At 41.7% G+C, this 19,475-nt stretch overlaps 1 protein-coding gene across 1 annotated transcript in view; it reads left to right on the top strand.

Moving 5' to 3' along the window:
• TMPRSS15 (transmembrane serine protease 15) overlaps positions 1–19,475 on the top strand; it is a 505,254-nt gene that overhangs the window by 243,989 nt on the left and 241,790 nt on the right. The window contains exons 15-16 of the mRNA XM_040338815.1: positions 185–310; positions 16,901–17,041. Coding sequence (XP_040194749.1) covers positions 185–310; positions 16,901–17,041 — 267 coding nt within the window. The remainder of the gene's footprint in view (positions 1–184; positions 311–16,900; positions 17,042–19,475) is intronic.

The raw sequence follows: 19,475 nt of genomic DNA, 5'->3' as shown, positions 1-19,475 counted from the left end.
AATGCTATTAGAGTGCCCTTGTATCAGGTTTTTTCACCAAAACCAGATGAACTTGATAATGTTCATTTTAAAATAATTATTTCACTGTAAACACTGACAATGCAATGTTAAAATGATTTTCTTCGTGCTAGCTTCCTTTTCTTTCCTTCAAACTTTGATGTTTCTTTTTCCTCCCTTACTCTAGGTGTATGGTATTTGAACGCAGCTGTAGGAGAAAATATCCAGCTGCATTTTGAAGTGTTTGATCTGGAGTACATATATGATGTTGTTGAAGTTCGAGATGGCAAAGGACCAGAATCATTGTTACTGGGCAAGTATCCATTCTGCTTTAAGATGCACCTTTCAGAAGTTTTCTTGTGTACAGTACATTTTGTGTGAGTGCCATAAATTATTGCAAGGTAGCAGTTAGCTGCTCGATCTCATGCTGTCACCGAGGAAGAACTGAGACAAACCACCAGACACCCAAGTGCAGGCTTTGCGGCTGAACTTCAACTCATAAAAAGCAGGTCACAGAGTTCACAGCTCTTTTGATGCACTAGTTACTCAGAGGCATGCTGGCAAATTATCATGCAGAAGATGTGAGAGTTCCCAATAACCCAACAGGAGGGTGATGTATTGCATGTTAACACTGCAAAAAATACCACCAGAGAAGGACGTATGAACTGTATGTGATTTTTTTTATAAATTTTTTTGTAACCCAAAGTAAATTGAGTGGACTTTGCAGGCATGAGAAAAAAAATTATTACTTTCTTTTCTAAATATATTATTATTATTATTTATTTATGTATAATTGTTATTATTATTATTTTATCAGTAGTAATAGTAGTAGTAGTATTTTACCTCCTTCACTGAAGGGAGTCTAAACCTAATGCCGCATACACACCATCACTTTATGTGATGAAAAAAAACGACATTTTCTGTGAAGTAAAAAACGACGTTTTTGAAACTTCAATTTTCAAAGACGAAGTTGCCTACACACCATCGTTTTTCTCACAATGTTCTAGCAAAGCGAGGTTACGTTCCACCACGTTTTTCCATTGAAGCTCGCTTCATAAGTAGCTTCTGGGCATGCGCGGATGAAAAAACGTCGTTTTAAACAACGTTTTTGCTACACACGGTCAATTTCTGTGAAGTAAAAGTTGACGTTTTGAAAAACGACACATAAAATTGAAGCATGCTTCAATTTTTTTTGGTCGTTTTTTAGAAGACATAAAACGACGTTTTCCCCCACACACGGTCAATTAAAGTGACGTTTTTAAAAACGTTATTTTTTTTCATCACATAAAACGACCGTGTGTACGCGGCATAAGAACTAAAAATGTAATATATTGCAGCTTACCACTCCTGCATTAGTTACCAAAAATAAGTTAAGGAATAGCTCACTATCATAGTTATACACGTTTAAAAAAGGCTGAGTATTTTCATTACAATATTGATTTCAGTAAATCGATCATATATAGTCAAAATTTAATTCAGCAATTGATACATAGAGGTTGATTTACTAGGCTGATTAAGTAAGTAGGAAGTAGGAAAGTTGCATATTCAGAATTATCGTTAGAGCTTAATGAAGTAGGTAACTTTAACTTTAACTTTGCTAAGAATACCCAATGACGTGCAAGGGAAAAAAAAATGCTTGCACATGATTGAATGATGCAAGCCAACAGAGTACCTTATTCACTAAGCTCTAAGGAACATTTGCTTGTACAGTGAACAGTCTATTTACCTTTAATAAATCAACCCCATAGCGTCAACATTATTAATAAAGTACATAAGGATGAATGGGCAGATTACCCTGAAAGAAGCTCTCAGACACAAGGCAGAGTAGGTTGAGGTCTCATAGTTGAACATTTTGAAGTGGAACTCACTCTTTAAAATGGTTGTATCCCCTGCTTAGACATTTTTACCTACAAGTAAGCCTATAATAAGGCTTACATGTAGGTAAAAAGAATATCTCCTAAACCTGCATGGTTTAGGAGATATTGACCTTGCATGCATCAGCTGACATCAGCGTGAATGCGTTCTGCAAGTCCGGTGTATCCTACCAGAACTTTCCAGAATGGAGGGATCCCGTGTCTCAGGCCACTCACAGCGCCGGAGCCAGTGATCCCGGGATAACCGGGTGCTGCTGCAGAGCTTCGTTCTAAGTTCTAAGCTCTCAAATATACTCAGAATGCTGACCATCCAGACATATTCCATGAAATGTTCAGTTTTGCAGCTGTTAAGGATACCATGGGCTGTTTCCATGCATGTGCAATAGCAGGGCTTTTTCTTGAAGAGAATAGGTACAGGAACTCCCCCTCTCCACGTCACCCCTTCTTTTTGCCCCTACCCACTTTTGAGCACCATCCCTTGGTTCCACCACCTACCTATCTCCCAGTTTTACCATTTTTATGGGAAAAGAGAACCAAACATCATTTGTGGTACTAAATAAAGTGTATGGAATTTGTTAATGATAACAAAATAAGCAGTAACATTGATCCCCTGCAGCCAGAAACAACTGATCCACTGGCAACAATAGATCTCCCCCAGTAATAATGGACCACCAGCAACATAAGACCCACCCCAAACAACAATAGATTCCCTACCAGCAACAAACAGACTTTCCCAGCAACAATATACCCACCTGCAAAAAAATAGATCACCTCCAGCAGTAGGTGCACCTCCGACAATAGATCCCCCAGCAGCCAGCATCAACAGAACCTTGACATTACATACATTCAGTGGCAGAGGTGTTGGAACTGCGTCCCCCCACGTTCCCACTGAAAAAAAGCCCTGTGCAATAGTAAATTTGGCCCTGAGGAGAATGAAAAAGATTAGCTTCTGCTTACTCTTAGGCTGGCCATACATTATACAATGTTCTTCTATAGATTTCCTTTAGATTTACCAAAACCATATAATAGGAGGTTAAATCTGAACACTTTCAATTTTTATGCAGGCAGGCTCTTCTACTACACAGTTGAAGGTAAATGTAAAGGAAATTGAATAATAAAATTGTATGGTGTATGGCCAGCTTTAGACACACCTTCTACTGGTGAGTTAAGTAATGCTATTTTTGAGGACTTGGAGACCAAAATTCCTGTAATCTGTCATATCAGCTGGAAGATCTTATTCCAGAATCCCCTGATTCTGGGACAGTCCCACCAGATATTTAACATCAAGCCCAAAAGTTTGAAAGCTCACAAAAAATAGGGGCGAAAGGATAGGTAAAGTTTAGCCAGTCTTAATGGGACTAGATACCAGCTCATCATTACTTTGAGGTTTGCTTCTATCAAGGGGATGTCAAGTATGCCTTTGAAAGGAGTGAAAAAAGGCCCTATGCCAGTTATCCAAGTCCTATACTTTCAACTTATATTTTTCCCAATATAGCATGCAAAGGAGATTGGCTGAATCTGTTGCGAGTGACTAGTAAATCACAGAGATTCCGCCACACCATTGCTCATAGGCTGTGATTCTGGGGGGGAACTTGCTTGTCCACACAAAATAAGAAATTTAAAGAGACCTGAACCTATCCATCAGAGCATGTCCAACTTACTGACACAAAAAATAAGGGAGATCGGGCCCAGAGGACTTAAAAAAATGTCCAATCCTATTCAACCCTTTGTTAGCCACCATTGAAAATCCTTAATGTCCATACCAATGGGGAACTGAGGGCTATAAAATAAACGGGCTAATAGGTGGATATGGGAAACCAGTTCTAGGTGAACCCTAATGCCCCGTACACACGGTCGCTTTATGTGATGTAAAAAAACGACGTTTTTAAAAACGTCATTTTAAATGACCGTGTGTGGGGAAAACGTCGTTTTATGTCTTCTGAAAAACGTTTTTCAAAACGTTGTTTTTTGTGTCATAAAAAATTATCGTGTGTAGGCTAAAACGACATTTAAAACAACGTTTTTAAACCCGCGCAGCATGCTCAGAAGCAAGTTAGGACGTGAGTTTGAATGGAACAGAGTGCCGTCGTATGTGCTAAACGTAACTGCGCTTTGCTAGAGCTTTTGGAAAAAACGATGGTGTGTATGCTACATCGTTTTTGAAAATGAAGTTTGAAAAACTTCTTTTTTTTTCATCACATGAAACGTTGTTTTTTTCTATCACAAAAAACGACCATCTGTACGCGGCATAAGTCCTACAAGGCCACCGAATGTGAACTAGATTTTCTTTGCTAGATTTTTTCCCACAAACGTGGAGTTACCCTTTAACTGTCATCTGATCTATTCCTGCACTCATTTTGGAATATATGGAAGTATGAAAAATTTTAATTGCCTTATTGTTTTCCCCCAGGATGTATGTGCATGTTATAGTATTTTAACCCAATATTATATGGTGTGTTTTTAACTGTATTATTTAGTACGTATAGTATTACCCATACGCAGATCTGTAATATAGTTGGCTTTATTGTCTTTCCACCACAATCCTATAGTTTATGGTTTAAAATGAAAAAAAATTAATGACACAAATCAGTGATTGGATAGGCTGAAATGTTTTGGTTGATTATTATTATCTGCTACTAGTGCTATTATTATTATCAATTTATAGTGCACCATTATTTTCAATTTATGGTGCTCACAATGAGTCTGCTAATTATCTTTTACTAACTTATCTGGCTCCACATTGGATATGATGTTGGGTCGATAAGGCAACATTCAGGGCTTAAAACAAGCTTGCTAGCAAATGATGATATTTCCTTTGTACCAGTTTAGAGCACTAATTAAATGTTCCTAACATATACTTGTCAGTAGAAGCATGAAAGAATCATCTGGTAAAGACTTTATGATCACTGCTTTAGGGTCGGGTCAGCTCTTGCTAAGAATTTTGTTCTATAATCAGCTGCCTGTACCGTGGTAAGATCCAAAGGAAAAGGAAAACCCTAATAATCTTCCACTGTAACTGCATTTATTGTAAAGGTTTCATGAAATGTCAGGTTGTCACAGATTTAATGCGTTTGCACGTTAGCACATAACTGTAAACCATGATTAAGTGGTATTGCGTAAAACGAGCCAAGGCTTTTCTAGCCTGACATTTGATGAGCATTTGCAATAAACACAGTTGAAGTAAAAGATTGTGCAGCTTTACCCTTTTCCTGAACCTTGCTGTGAGGAAGCCAAGAATTGGACTGCAGCCACTAACTTTCTGTACTTCATGTATGGCTTAGCATAGGGGTGGAAGTGATATATGTCTTTGCCATGGCTGTACTGTGAGGCTGAAATTGTATAAGTAGACTTACCAATATATAAAAGGTTTGTTCTCTTTAAAAAGCAGCCACAGCCTAAGTAGAATATCTGGTCCCCCACCGGCATGCTGCAGAGAATGACCCATGGTCTCTGTGTTAAAGCAGTGGTCTCTCTGCAAAGCTCTGACATGCACTGATTTAGAGCCAGGACTCTTCATGGAGTATGAACTTTGCTGATTACCAGTGGCGGCTTTTGGGGGGTGGCAAACAAACAACAACCCCCTACGGCGAGGCAGGAATGAAACAGAACCCCCCATGTGGGTGGTCAGCACTTAGCCACTCATTTTACGGGGCTGTGGTGTCCTCTCCTCCTGAAGTGCGGGCAGCGGCCACGGTGGCTCCGGTGTCCGCTCCTCCAGCTTTCTCCACCGCCATGTGTCTCCTCTTCCACCAAAGCGCTAGGCATCCAATAGATCGCCTGACGCTTTGGCCAATCGGAAAACAGGTCTCACAGACCTGCCTCCTGATTGGCGGGGAGGAACTTTAGTGTGATAATAGCGAAAATTCATTTGCTTATCGTCTCACAACTGGGTGGGCTCGGAGCGCAATGCTTTAATCAGGTGCTTCAAAAAAACACCCAGCTGCATTTTAATCCATGTTCAGATGCCACTGATATGTAGGTCAGGGGGCCGGATGCATGGGTAGGGGGAGGTGGCGCCCATGCGCCCTCTATGGACGGGCCACCACTGCTGATTACAGCGTTAAAGGTCTGACTCAGCGAGTGCATTTGGCCCTCTGCATAGAGACCTCTATGCTACCACAAAGTAAGCAAGGATTCTTTTCTGCAGCATGTTGGCAGGGAAGAGGCTTTTTTTTTTACTCAGGCTATAGCTGCTTTCTAAAGAAAATTAACTGTAAGACTTTGAACCCATTTTTTTTATGTACCTAGAATGTAATTTAGCTGATTAAACTAAAAGTCCAGTTGGGCTTTAACCCCTTCACGCCTAAGCCTTTTTCTGATGTTTGCTGCTTACAAGTTAAAGTCTGTATTTTTTTGCTATAAAATTACTTAGAACCCCCAAACATTATTTATGTTATTAGCAGAGTCCCTAGTGAATAAAATGGCTATTGTTGCAATATTTTATTTCACACCGTATTTAACCACTTTCCCACCGGACCATTTGTCAGCCTTAAGACCAGAGGTGTTTTTACAATTTTCCACTGCGCTGCTTTAACTGGCAATTGCGCGGCCATACAATGTTGTACCCAAACAAAATTTGCGTCCTTTTTTTCCCACAAATAGAGCTTTCTTTTGATGGTATTTGATTGCCTCTGCGATTTTTAATGTTTGCGATATAAACGGAAAAAAGAGCGAAAATTTTGAGAAAAAATGATATTTTCTACTTTTTGTTATAAGAAAAATCGAACAAACTCAATTTTAGTCATACATTTTGGCCAAAATGTATTCAGCCACATGTCTTTAGTAAAAAAAATGCCAATAAGCGTATATTTATTGGTTTGCGCAAAAGTTATAGCATCTACAAACTAGGGTACATTTTCTGGAATTTACACAGCTTTTATTTTATGACTGCCTATCTCAATTCTTGAGGTGCTAAAATAGCAGGGAAGTACAAAACCCCCCCAAATGACCCCATTTTGGAAAGTAGACACCCCAAGGAACCTGCTGAAAGGCATGTTGAGTCCATTGAATATTTTTTTTTTTTTGTAACAAGTGATTGAATAATGACAAAAAAAAAAAAGAAATTACAAAAAGTTGTCACTAAATGATATATTGCTCACACATGCCATAGTTATATGTGGAATTGCACCCCAAAATACATTCTCCTGCTTCTCCTGAGTACGGGGATACCACATGTGTGAGACTTTTTGGGAGCCCAACCACGTACGGGGCCCCGAAAATCAAGCACCGCCTTCAGGATTTCTAAGGGCGCAAATTTTTGATTTCACTTCTCACTACCTAAGACAGTTTTGAAGGCCATAAAATGCCCAAATAGCACAAAATCCCCCCAAATGACCCCATTTTGGAAAGTAGACACCCCAAGGAATCTGCTGAGGGGCATATTGAGCCCACTGAATATTTTTTTTTTTGTACCAAGTGATTGAATAATGACAAAAAAAAAAAAAGAAAAAAGAAATTACAAAAAGTTGTAACTAAATGATATATTGCTCATACATGCCATGGTTATATGTGGAATTGCACCCCAAAATACATTCTGCTGCTTCTCCTGAGTACGGGGATACCACATGTGTGGGACTTTTTGCGAGTCTAGCCGCGTACGGGACCCCGAAAACCAAGCATCGCCTTCAGGATTTCTAAGGGCGCAAATTTTTTATTTCACTCCTCACTACCTATCACAGTTTTGAAGGCCATAAAATGCCCAAATAGCACAACCCCCCCCAAATGACCCCATTTTGGAAAGTAGACACCCCAGGCTATTTGCTGAGAGGCATGTTGAGTCCATGGAATATTTAATATTTTGCCACAAGTTGCGGGAATATGACAATTTTTTTTTTTTTTGCACAAAGTTGTCACTAAATGATATATTGCTCACACATGCCATGGGCATATGTGGAATTACACCCCAAAATACATTCTGCAGCTTCTCCTGAGTACGGGGATACCACATGTGTGGGACTTTTTGGGAGCCTAGCCGCGTACGGGACCCCGAAAACCAAGCACGGCCTTCAGGATTTCTAAGGGCATACATTTTTGATTTCACTCCTCACTACCGATCACTACCTATCACAGTATTGAAGGCCATAAAAGGCCAAGATGGCACACAACCCCCCCAAATGACCCCATTTTGGAAAGTAGACACCCCAAGCTATTTTCTGAGAGGCATTTTGAGTTCATGGAATATTTTATATCTTGCCACCAGTTGCTGGAATATGACAAACTTTTTTTTTTTTTTTTTTTTTTTGCACAAAGTTGTCACTAAATGATATATTGCTCACACATGCCATGGTTATATGTGGAATTGCACCCCAAAATACATTCTGCTGCTTCTCCTGAGTACGGGGATACCACATGTGTGGGACTTTTCGGGAGCCTAGCCGCGTACGGGGCCCCGAAAACCAAGCACCGCCTTCAGGATTTCTAAGGGCGCAAATTTTTGATTTCACTCCTCGCTGCCTATCACAGTTTCGGAGGCCATGGAATTCCCAGATGGCACACAACCCCCCCAAATGACCCCATTTTGGAAAGTAGACACCCCAAGCTATTTGCTGAGAGGCATGGTGAGTATTTTACAGCGCTCATTTATTTTTGAAAATGAAGAAAGATATATATATATATTTTTTTTTCTTTTTTCAATTTTCAAATCTTTGTGACAAAAAGCAAGATCTGCAAAATACTCAACATACCTCTCAGCAAATAGCTTGGGGTGTCTACTTTCCAAAATGGGGTCATTTGGGGGGGTTTTGTGCCATCTGGGCATTCCATGGCCTCCGAAACTGTGATAGGTAGTGAGGAGTGAAATCAAAAATTTACACCCTTAGAAAGCCTGAAGGTGGTGATTGGTTTTTGGGGTCCCGGACGCGGCTAGGCTCCCAAAAAGTCTCACACATGTGGTATCCCCGTACTCAGGAGAAGCAGCAGAATGTATTTTGGGGTGTAATTCCACATATGCCCATGGCATGTTTGAGCAATATATCATTTAGTGACAACTTTGTGCAAAAAAAAATAAAATAAAATAATAATAATTCTCTTTCCTACAACTTGTGTCAAAATATAAAATATTCCATGGACTCGAGATGCCTCTCAGCAAATAGCTTGGGGTGTCTACTTTCCAAAATGGGGTCATTTGGGGGGGTTTTGAACTGTCCTGGCATTTTATGAACAACATTTAGAAGCTTATGTCACACATTACCCACTCTTCTAACCACTTGAAGAAAAAGCCCTTTCTGACACTGTTTGTTTACATAAAAACATATTATTTTTTGCAAGAAAGTTAAGTTGAACCCCCAAACATTATATATTATTTTAAAGCAAAGGCCCTACAGATTAAAATGGTGGGTGTTGCATTTTTTTTTACGTCGCAGTATTTGCGCAGCGATTTTTCAAATGCATTTTTTTGGGCAAAAATACATATTTTTTTATTTTAATGCACTAAAACACACTATATTGCCCAAATGTTTGATGAAATAAAAAAGATGATCTTAGGCCGAGTACATAGATACCAAACACGACATGCTTTAAAATTGCGCACAAATGCGCAGTGGTGACAAACTACATACATTTTTAAAAGCCTTTAAAAGCCTCTACGGGTTACCACATTAGATTTACAGAGGAGGTCTACTGCTAAAATTACTGCCCTCGATCTGACCTTCGCGGTGATACCTCACATGCATGGTACAATTGCTGTTTACATATGACGCCAAACCGACGCTTGCGTTCGCCTTTGCGCAAGAGCAGGGGGGGACAGGGGTGCTTTTTTTTTTTTTTTTTTTTTTCATTATTATTTAATTTGCTTTTTTAATTTTATTTTAAACTGTTCCTTACTTTTTTTTATTATTTTTATAATTTTTATTGCCATCTTAGGGCATGTAAATATCCCCTATGATAGCAATAGTTAGTGACAGGTACTCTTTTTTGAAAAAATTGGGGTCTATTAGACCCTAGATCTTTCCTCTGCCCTTAAAGCATCTGACCACACCAAGATCGGTGTGATAAAATGTTTTCCCACTTTCCCAATGGCGCAGTTTATATCCGGGGAGGGGACATACCCTCCCACTGCTTGTAAAAGCAGTTTAGAGGCTAATTAGCCGCTGGCTGAAAAGAATGATACCAAGATGATACCTAAACCCGCAGGCATCATTCTGGTATAACCATTCAAAGTCCAGCAACATACCATACGTTGATGGTTCTTGTTGGACATGTATTGTAATCTTTTTTTTTTTTCATGCAGCCTGTTGGCTGAACGAAAAAAAGATTGATCGGTGGGTATGCCCACCATTAGAATACCTCCCTTCATCCACCCACTTCTAATGATGGGCATACACGCACCATTTATATATGCCGAAGCATGGGGGCATCCTCCCGCAAAAAAGTTATGCCGCTCACACACGTATGTACGCCGCATAAAAAGTTATGGCGCATACACACGGTCTGACTTTTCCACGGGCAAGCTTCCGACGGAATTTCGACCGTATGTACGCGGCATTAGGAGCAAAATCGCTCCTCCGCCCCTAATGCCCCCATGCTTCGGCATATATGCTCTTTTTTTAACTGTGGTGGTGAAATCACCTCCCACAGTGTTGGAGTCACGGCTTTATGTATCGTGGGAGCAAACGCTGTTGCTGTCACGCTAAATAAATCCGTGCTGCAACTGAATGGCGTACCTGCTAAGCAAATGATGGTTAAACATTATAACAAAGTAACATTACATTTTAACATTAAGATCTTACCATACCATACCTGCAAAGCAAATACCAAAAAAATAAATACAGTAAAAAATAAAAAAAATTTTAACGCAACCTGTGCCTAAAAAATATACATGCCGAAGCATGGGGGCATCCTCCCGCATAAAAAGTTATGCCGCATACACACGGTCGAACTTTTCCATGGGCAAGCCTCCGTCAGAATTTCGACCGTATGTACGCGGCATTAGGAGCAAAATCGCTCCTCCGCCCCTGCTGCCCCCATGCTTCGGCATATATGCTTTTTTTGTAACCGTGGTGGTGAAATCACCTCCTACAGCGTTGGAGTCACAGCTTTATAAATCGTGGGAGCAAACGCTGTTGCTGTCACGCTAAATAAATCCGCGATGCAACTGAATGGCGTACCTGCTAAACAAATAATGGTTAACAATAAAACAAACATTACAGTATAACATACCATACCTGCAAAGCAAATACAATAAAACATTGTAAAAATAGAGAGAATAGATATAGAACAATAGTGAGTGGACAGTAGAGAGTGAACATAAGAGAACAATAAAGAGAGGAGAAAAATACAACCACAACTATTTTTGGATTTTTTATTTTATATTTTTTTTGTGTTTTTGTGTGAGTTTTTTTAATTTTTTTTCCACTTTTTTTCACTTTTATAAAAACTGTAAGAAAACTGTAAACTGAACCTTGCAGATTATGGTCTCTCAAAATGTGATGGCCATCACATATTCCGAGACCCTGTGTTGGTGTGCCTAGGACTGTGTGGTGCTGTACCCTACGCTAAAACTCAATTAGTGTGTGGTAGCGTTTGAAACATACACCAATGCAGAGACCAGGTTGGTCAGGACAGTCGGGACAATAAAAGCGGGTGTCACGCCTAAATCCGAGTTTGCTGCAGACACGACATCTTTTTTGGCGGGTTTTTTGGGTAGGGGTACCAGGGAGGACAAAAGGAAAATGCCTCTCATACAGCCGGCTCACTGCATTTGCGTTGGGAAGGTGGGGCACAGCACCATCTGGAAACAGAAGGGCTTCGACGATCTCTTCCTGGAATTTTAGAAAGGATCCAGTCCGTCCTGAAGCTCTGTATAGCACATGAGCGTTCAGCAAAGCCAATTGAAACAAATACACTGACACTTTTTTGTACCAGCGTTTGGACCTCCGGGCAATTAGGTACGGCGCCAACAACTGGTCATTGAGGTCCACCCCTCCCATGTTAAGGTTGTACTCGTGGATACAGAGGGGTTTCTCCACAACACCAGCCGCCGTAGGAATTTGGACTGCCGTGTCTGCGTGAAGCGTGGACAGAACGAAAACATTCCGTGAATCCCTCCACTTCACTGCTAACAAATTATTACACTGTAAGCAGGCTCTCTCCCCCCGACTAAGACGGGATTCTACAAGCCGTTGGGGGATGCCCCGGCGATTAGGTCGCACGGTGCCACATGCGCCAATTCCATAATCAAAAAGGTGACTAAAAAGTGGCACGCTTGTGTAATAATTGTCCACGTACAAGTGGTACCCCTTTCCGAATAAGGGTGACACCAATTCCCACACTATCTTACCAGCGCTCCCTATGTAATCAGGGCAATTCTCCGGCTCTACGTGACTGTCTTTTCCCTCGTAAACCATAAAGCTAGATGTATAGCCTGTTGCCCTGTCACAGAGCTTATACAACTTGACCCCGTATCTGGCACGCTTGCTGGGAAGGAATTGTTTGAATGACAAGCGGCCAGAAAACTTAACCAGGGACTCATCAACGCAGACAACTTGATGGGGATTATACAAGGCTGCAAACCGTTCGTTGAAGTGGTTTACGAGGGGCCGAATTTTGTAGAGCCGATCGAATTCAGGGTCTCCCCGAGGACGACAGAGTTCATTGTCACTAAAATGCATGAACCGCAAGATCTGCTCGTATCGTGTCCTGGCCATGGAGGCAGAGAAAATGGGCATATGGTGAACTGGGTGCGTGGACCAATACATCCGCAGCTCACTCTTTTTAGTAATGCCCATGATGAGGGAAAGGCCCAGAAAGATCTTAAATTCGGAAACCGTAATTGGCTTCCAATCTCTGGCAAGGGACAGCTGGGGATTAGCGGCGAAGAATTGACCAGCGTACAAATTGCTTTGGTCCACAATAGATCTATAGAGATCTTCGGTGAAAAACAGCGAATAAAAATCCAGTGACGTAAAATCAACTGTATTCACCTGAATTCCGGGTTGGCCAGTGAATGGGGGAAGTACGGGTGCTGCAGAAGTGGTGGGTACCCAATCAGGATTGGCGAATGCAGCAGGAAGGGCACTATGGGGACGGGCCTGTCTTTGTCGTCTTCTTCTTGGTGGCAGCGGGACACTACTCGTGCTTGCCACCTCTCCAGCTTGAACTGCACTTATGGGACTCGCCACGTCACCAAGTGTTACTGCAGTGCTGGATATATGACCAGGATGTACTAGGCCGCTGGTGCTTGCCAGTTCACCAGAAGGAATAGCGGCGCTAGTACTTCTCTCCTCCATACGAGAGCCCTGCGGTTCTTGCACCTCAGCGACAGCAGAAGATCGGGGTCTGGTACGCCTGACCCTAGCAGGGACCACTCCGTCGTCAGAGCTATCTGTCAGGGAGCCACTGTCGTCTACAGGATCGTATTCTGAGCAAGAATTTGACAGATGCGTGACCTCCTCATCACTATCTGTCAGGCTCATAAACAAGTAGGCCTCTTCATCACTGTACCATCGATTTGCCATTTTGGGCTCTAAATTTAGGGGTACAGTGGTGAGATTCACAGGCAAAAAAGCACCTGACCTGTTAGTGACCGAGTCAAGCGCTACCAAAAAAACTGTTAGCGATCGCAGAGATCAGGCCTGACTCTGCGAACGCTGCAGTTATGTGTTTTTGTGTTTTGTGTCAGTGATCGATCGATCGATACTGCACTTTGGTGGGCTGGACTGGGCGAAGGGGCTAAACGCAGGTGCTAGCAGGTATCTGGGCTGATCCCGCTAACCATGCGTTTTTGGGAACCCTAAACTGCAGGGGACGCTAGTATAGATCTGATCAGATCAAGTATCGATCCGATCAGATACTATACCACTAAAGGGAGGCGTATGGTGCGTGCGTGGGTGTTAGCGCTATTGGCCGCTGCCTGGGGCGACGCAGACCCTATCTGGCGCTAAAACCAAACTTTGATCACCCGCCGGGCGATCAGGGGGTTAAAACTTTATAGCAAAAAATATGGCGGGTGCCTTGATGCTATAAAAAATTAACTAGCTAAACTGCGTCACCCGTGACACTTATACTGTGATCACTGGTGACAGGGGGTAATGAAGGGGTTAAACCTTTATTGGGGGGGGTTAGGGGGGGTCCCTAGACTTTTTAGGGCCTAAGACTGATTACCCTAACACTTATTTTTGTCACTAATGACACAAGTACAGCGATCAAAAAAAAATCTGATTGCTGTACTGGGTGACACAGTGACAGGCAGTGAATGGGTTAATTTGGGGGGTGATCGGGGGGTGAATTGTGTGCCTACGTGACCTGGTGTCAGTGTAGTGTTGTGCAACTCACGGTTAGATGCTCTCTCCCTCTCGGTCTGTAACGGAAAGACCGACACGAGGGAGAGAGCAGTACTTCCCCTGCCAATGTTTACAAAACATTGCCAGGGGAAGACAACCATTGGTTAGAGCGATCACCAGGTCCAGGCCAGATTTTATTGGCCTGGACCTGGTGGTTGATCAGTTCTGCATCGAATCTGATCATCGGGAACGGCGGGGGGGCGCGCGCGCGCGCCCAATTTCCGTTCACGCGTCGGACGTCATATTAAGTGATCTCGCCCAGGAGAGCCACCTTGTGGACGTATTTCGACGGTGCGCGGTCGGCAAGTGGTTAAGCAAGAGTCTGTCAAATGCTCACGTTCATAAATAATAAAAAAAAAATAACAGTAAAGTTAGCCCAATTGTTTTGGAAAAAGTGAAAGATGATGTTATGTCGAGTAAATAGATACCTAACATGTCATGCTTTAAAATTGTACACACTCATGAAATGGCAATAAACTACGATACTTAGAAATCCCGATTGGCGACATTTTAACCCCTTCCATATAGGGCATTTTCACCCCCTTCCTGCCCAGACCAATTTTTAGCTTAGTTTTTAGCGCTGTTGCACTTTGAATAACAATTGCGTGGTCATGCAACACTGTACCCAAACTAAATCTTTATGTTTTTTTCCCCCCACAAATAGAGCTTTCGTTTGGTGGTATTTGATCATCTCTGCGGTTTTTATTTTTTGCGCTATTAACAAAAGAAGAGCGACAATTTAAAAAAAACTCAATATTTTTTACTTTTTTATTTAATAAATATCACAATTTAAAAAATATATATATATATTTTTCCTCAGTTTAGGCCGATAAGTATTCTTCTACATATTTTTGTTAAAAAAAAAATCGCAATAATCGTATCTATCACCTACAAAATAGGTGATAGATTTATGGCATTTTTATTTTATAATTTTTTTTACTAGTATTGGCGGCGATTTGCGATTTTTTACTGTGACCGTGACATTGCAACAAACACATCGGACACTTTTGGGACCATTCACATTTATACAGCGATTAATGCTATAAATATGCATTGATTACTGTGTAAATGTGACTGGCAGGGAAGGGGTTAACCACTAGGGGGCGTTGAAGGGGTTAATATGTTCCCTAAGGTGTGTTCTAACTGTAGGGGGGAGGGGACTCTCAAGGGGAGGAGACCGATGTGTGTTCCTCTGTACTGGGAACATACATTGGTCTCCTCACCGCTGACAGGAGGTGGATCTGTGTGTTTACACACACAGATCCACACTCCTGCCGTGATTACCGGCAATCGCGGGCACCCGGCGGCAATCGCGGGCACCCACGCCGGGTCACGAGCGCTGCCGCTGTCACGCGCAAACGCCGCCGCCGGCGCGCGCGCGCCCTACATCGCCGGGAACACAGCACGTCATATGATGTCCACCCGGATCGGCGAGGGGTTCCTGCCATGGAGGGATCTGGGATGGGTTCTATAAAACCCCAAATCCCTCTTTTGCACTTAAAAGCATTCAAATCGCCAAGTTTGGCTGCATTGAGTACTGAAATGTTTTTTTTTACTTTGGTGCCGTTAAGTCTTCAGTAAACTGAAAGTGACATGCCAGCTGGTCGCTTGGTCCTCCCGGTGGGTGGCCCCCGTCCTGCCAAGGTCATGTGCAGAAGTGAACGCATACGTGAGTAGTGCCCGCTTATGAAAACGATGCTTAAACCACACATGTGAGGTATCACTGCAATCGGTAGAGTGAGAGCATAAATTCTAGCCCTAGACCTCCTCTGTAACTCAAAACATGCAACCTGTGGAATTTTTTTCAACGTCGCCTATGGATATTTTTAGGGTAAAAGTTTTTCGTCATTCCACGAGCGGGCACAACTTTGAAGCATGACATGTTGGGTATCAATTTACTAGGCGTAACATCATATTTGACAATATATATATTTTTTTTCCAAAAAAGTGCACTTGTAAGACCGCTGCGCAAATACTGTGTGACAAAAAGTATTGCAACGACCGTCATTTTATTGTCTAGGGTGTTAGAAAAAAAAATATATAATGTTTGGGGGTTCTAAAAAAAGGTTTGCCTTCAGTTCTACTTTAATTTATATATAGTTAATGCAGCTAGTGTATATACCTGAATTTGACTTGATATCAGCCACACAAATCCCTATACAGCAGTTCTAACTAGAAGTTGTAGGAGCAGGACTAGGAACCAGTCAGGTGTCCTGCATGCAAATACAACAAGGAACATGCTGATGAAGGAATATAGGGATGACGTCTTTAATCTGCTGCTCTTTTACTGTGTAATGAAAAGACTAGGGTGGAAAAAGGGATATTACTGTTACTACATTTTAAAACTGTAATAGAATATTCTGCATTATCCTCCTGACTGTGTGAGTGGGTTGTGTAAATCTCAGGACTGGATGGACAGAAATACAAAATATTTGGCAAGTAAAAAAAAAAAACTCCATGATATGTAGTTCATCTGTGCTTTTAATTGTTTGTCTGGGGTTTCACTTTAATCTGCCCTATATTAGTAAATGTAAAAAAAAAAAAAAAAAAGAACACATTTGTGTAAGGATTGCAGTCAGACTTAGAATCTTTTGTTGTGTATGCAAACGCGGAACAGTGAATATTAAACACCACTGCTGATTTTTACATACAGTGCAACAATAACACAAGCAATAAAAATGTCTACATAAATGTCAAGAACTGTAGTTCAAATTCAGTAGCATTAAATGTAAATGTTTTTCTTTTATTCAGCTGTTTATACAGGAGTTAATCCATTGCCTGATGTTTTCTCCACAACCAATCAGATGACAGTGTATTTCACATCAGATTCAACTTCAACAGCAAAAGGATTTCTGGCCAACTTTACCACTGGTTACCACTTAGGCATGCCAGGTAGGTGATTACTTTTAGCTTTAAGTGTTAATAAATAGGAGTGAACCTATCCATGCAGATCAAGATCTAACCTTACTTAAACCAGGTCCGGTGCAAAGATTTGTGTCTATTATCCTCCTCCCACCATCCTCCTGCCACCACCTCCCCCCTAATACCTACCCGAGCCCCATCTGTGTCTAGTGATGTCCACTGCATTATTTTACCTGACAATTGCACGGTCATGCAATGCTGTACCCAAACAAAATGTATTTTTTTCCCGACAAATTGAGCTTTCTTTTGGTGGTATTTGATCATTTGATCATTGATTTCAATTTGTTGTGCTCTAAACAAAAAACCCTGACAATTAAAAAAAAAGAAAAAAACAATGGGCCAAATCCACAAAAGAGATACGCAGGCGGAACTGCTGTTCCGCCTGCGTATCTCTGTGCCTAACTTTGGGAGTGATCCTCAAAAGGATTTTTCCCAAGTTAGGCAGAAGATCCGACATCCGTAATTTAGTTACGCTGTTGAATCTTCGGATGCAGTACCGCATCCGCCGCTGGGGGCATTTCGAGTCGAAATCCCTCCTTGCGTATGCAAATTAGTACTTACGGAGATCCACAAAGCTTTAGGCATTGTGTGATTTGCGTAAGTTACGAATTTGCTTGCGCAAAACTAAGGTTGGTTTTATATGGACTAACTTTAGTAGACCATGCAAAACCATACCTTTTTTTCGATCGCCACGTTTTTTTTTTAAATTAGATTTTTTTTTTTCGTCGCGTAACTTTTGTTTTTCCCGTCGCAACTTTACGAACCCGTCGCTATCCACAAAGCCCGACGTAAACTACGTATGCGCGATGCACGTCGGGAAAAATGACGTCACAAGCATGCGCAGTCCGTCCGGCGCGGGAGCGCGCCCTAATTTAAATGGGAATCGCCCATTTTAATTAGGGATCGCTTAAGATGCAAGGAGATCAGCTACACTGGCGCAATTTTAGAGGTAAGTGCTCTGTGGATCGCTACCTAAAATACTAAAATTGCGCCAGTGTAACTTTCCTGCCTAAAACTAAGATCCGCAATTTCTTTGTGGATTTGGCCCAATATTTTTTACTTTCTGCTATAATACATATCCCCCCAAAAATATTTATTCATCAGTTTAGGCCAATATGTATTATACTACATATTTTTGGTAAAAAAATTGCAATAAGCGCATATTGATTGGTTTTCACAAAAGTTATAGCGTTTACAAAGATTAGCGTTTAAGGAAAGATTTAGAGACTTTATTTTTTATTGTTTTTACTAGTATTGGCGACAATATGCGATTTTTAGTGGGACTGTGACATTGCAGCGGACAAATCTGACCCTAAGGCCCCGTACACACGGTCGGACCGAACTGATGAGAATGAACCGAAGTTCAGTTTCATCGGACCAAACCAACCGTGTGTATAGGCCATCAGTCTGTTTTCCTTCGGTCCAAAATTTTAAAACATGCTTCAAAACCGAACCGATGGCCCGCTGCCCGATCGGACCAAACCGATGGTTAGTACAGAAAAGCATTGGTTCAAAACCTGCGCATGCTCAGAATCAAGTCGACGCATGCTTGGAAGCATTGAACTTTGTTTTTTTCAGCACGTCGTGTGTTTTACGTCACCGCGTTCTGACCTGATCGGTTTTTGAACTGATGGTGTGTACACACATCAGACCATCAGGCCACTTCAGCGGTGAACCGATGAAAACGATCCATCGGACCATTCTCATCGGTTTTGTCCGACCGTGTGTACGGGGCCTTAGTGACACTTTTTGGTGACCAGTGACACCAATACAGTGATCAATGCTATAAAAATGCACTGATACTGTATAAATGGTACTGGCAGCGAAGGGGTTGACACTAGTGGTGATCAAAGGGTTAAGTGTTCCCTAGGGAGGTGCTTTCCAACTGTCAGGGGGATGGGCTCACTGGGAGTAGAGAGAGATCGCTGTTCCTGATCACTAGGAACAACTGATCTCTCCCTCCTCCCATGTCAGAACGGGGATCCGCATTGTTTACAAAGGCAGATCCCCGCAAAAGCCAGTGCACGAACCGATGTACCAGTACATCGTTTCTCACAGCCGAGCCACCTTGCCACAGTATAACTGCGAAGGCTGGTCTGCAACTGTTTAATTTGCAGGGATTTCCTGTTTTGGCTATGAGACAGGAAGTAAAGGGAAATCTCCCCAATAGGAAGCAAATGGCAAAAAAAACTAACATGGGTTATAATGCTCACTTACCCTAACCCAAATGAAAAAAAAATACTTTTGCCTATAGTTCTACTTTAAGTACTGGAATAAAAAATTAAGTTCAAAAGGGGAAAATGGCATTTTGTGTGGATATGAACTCAACAAATAAAATGGTGGTAGCGCATCAAGAGAACCTACAACTAAGTGGATTTTAGGCAGTTTTTTGACTGCTAACTTT

The sequence above is a fragment of the Rana temporaria genome, chromosome 2 (assembly GCF_905171775.1).
Source record: "Rana temporaria chromosome 2, aRanTem1.1, whole genome shotgun sequence".
NCBI lineage: Eukaryota > Metazoa > Chordata > Amphibia > Anura > Ranidae > Rana > Rana temporaria.
The sequence above is the reverse complement of the archived record's forward strand: the minus strand, read 5'-3'. Positions and strand labels throughout refer to the sequence as shown.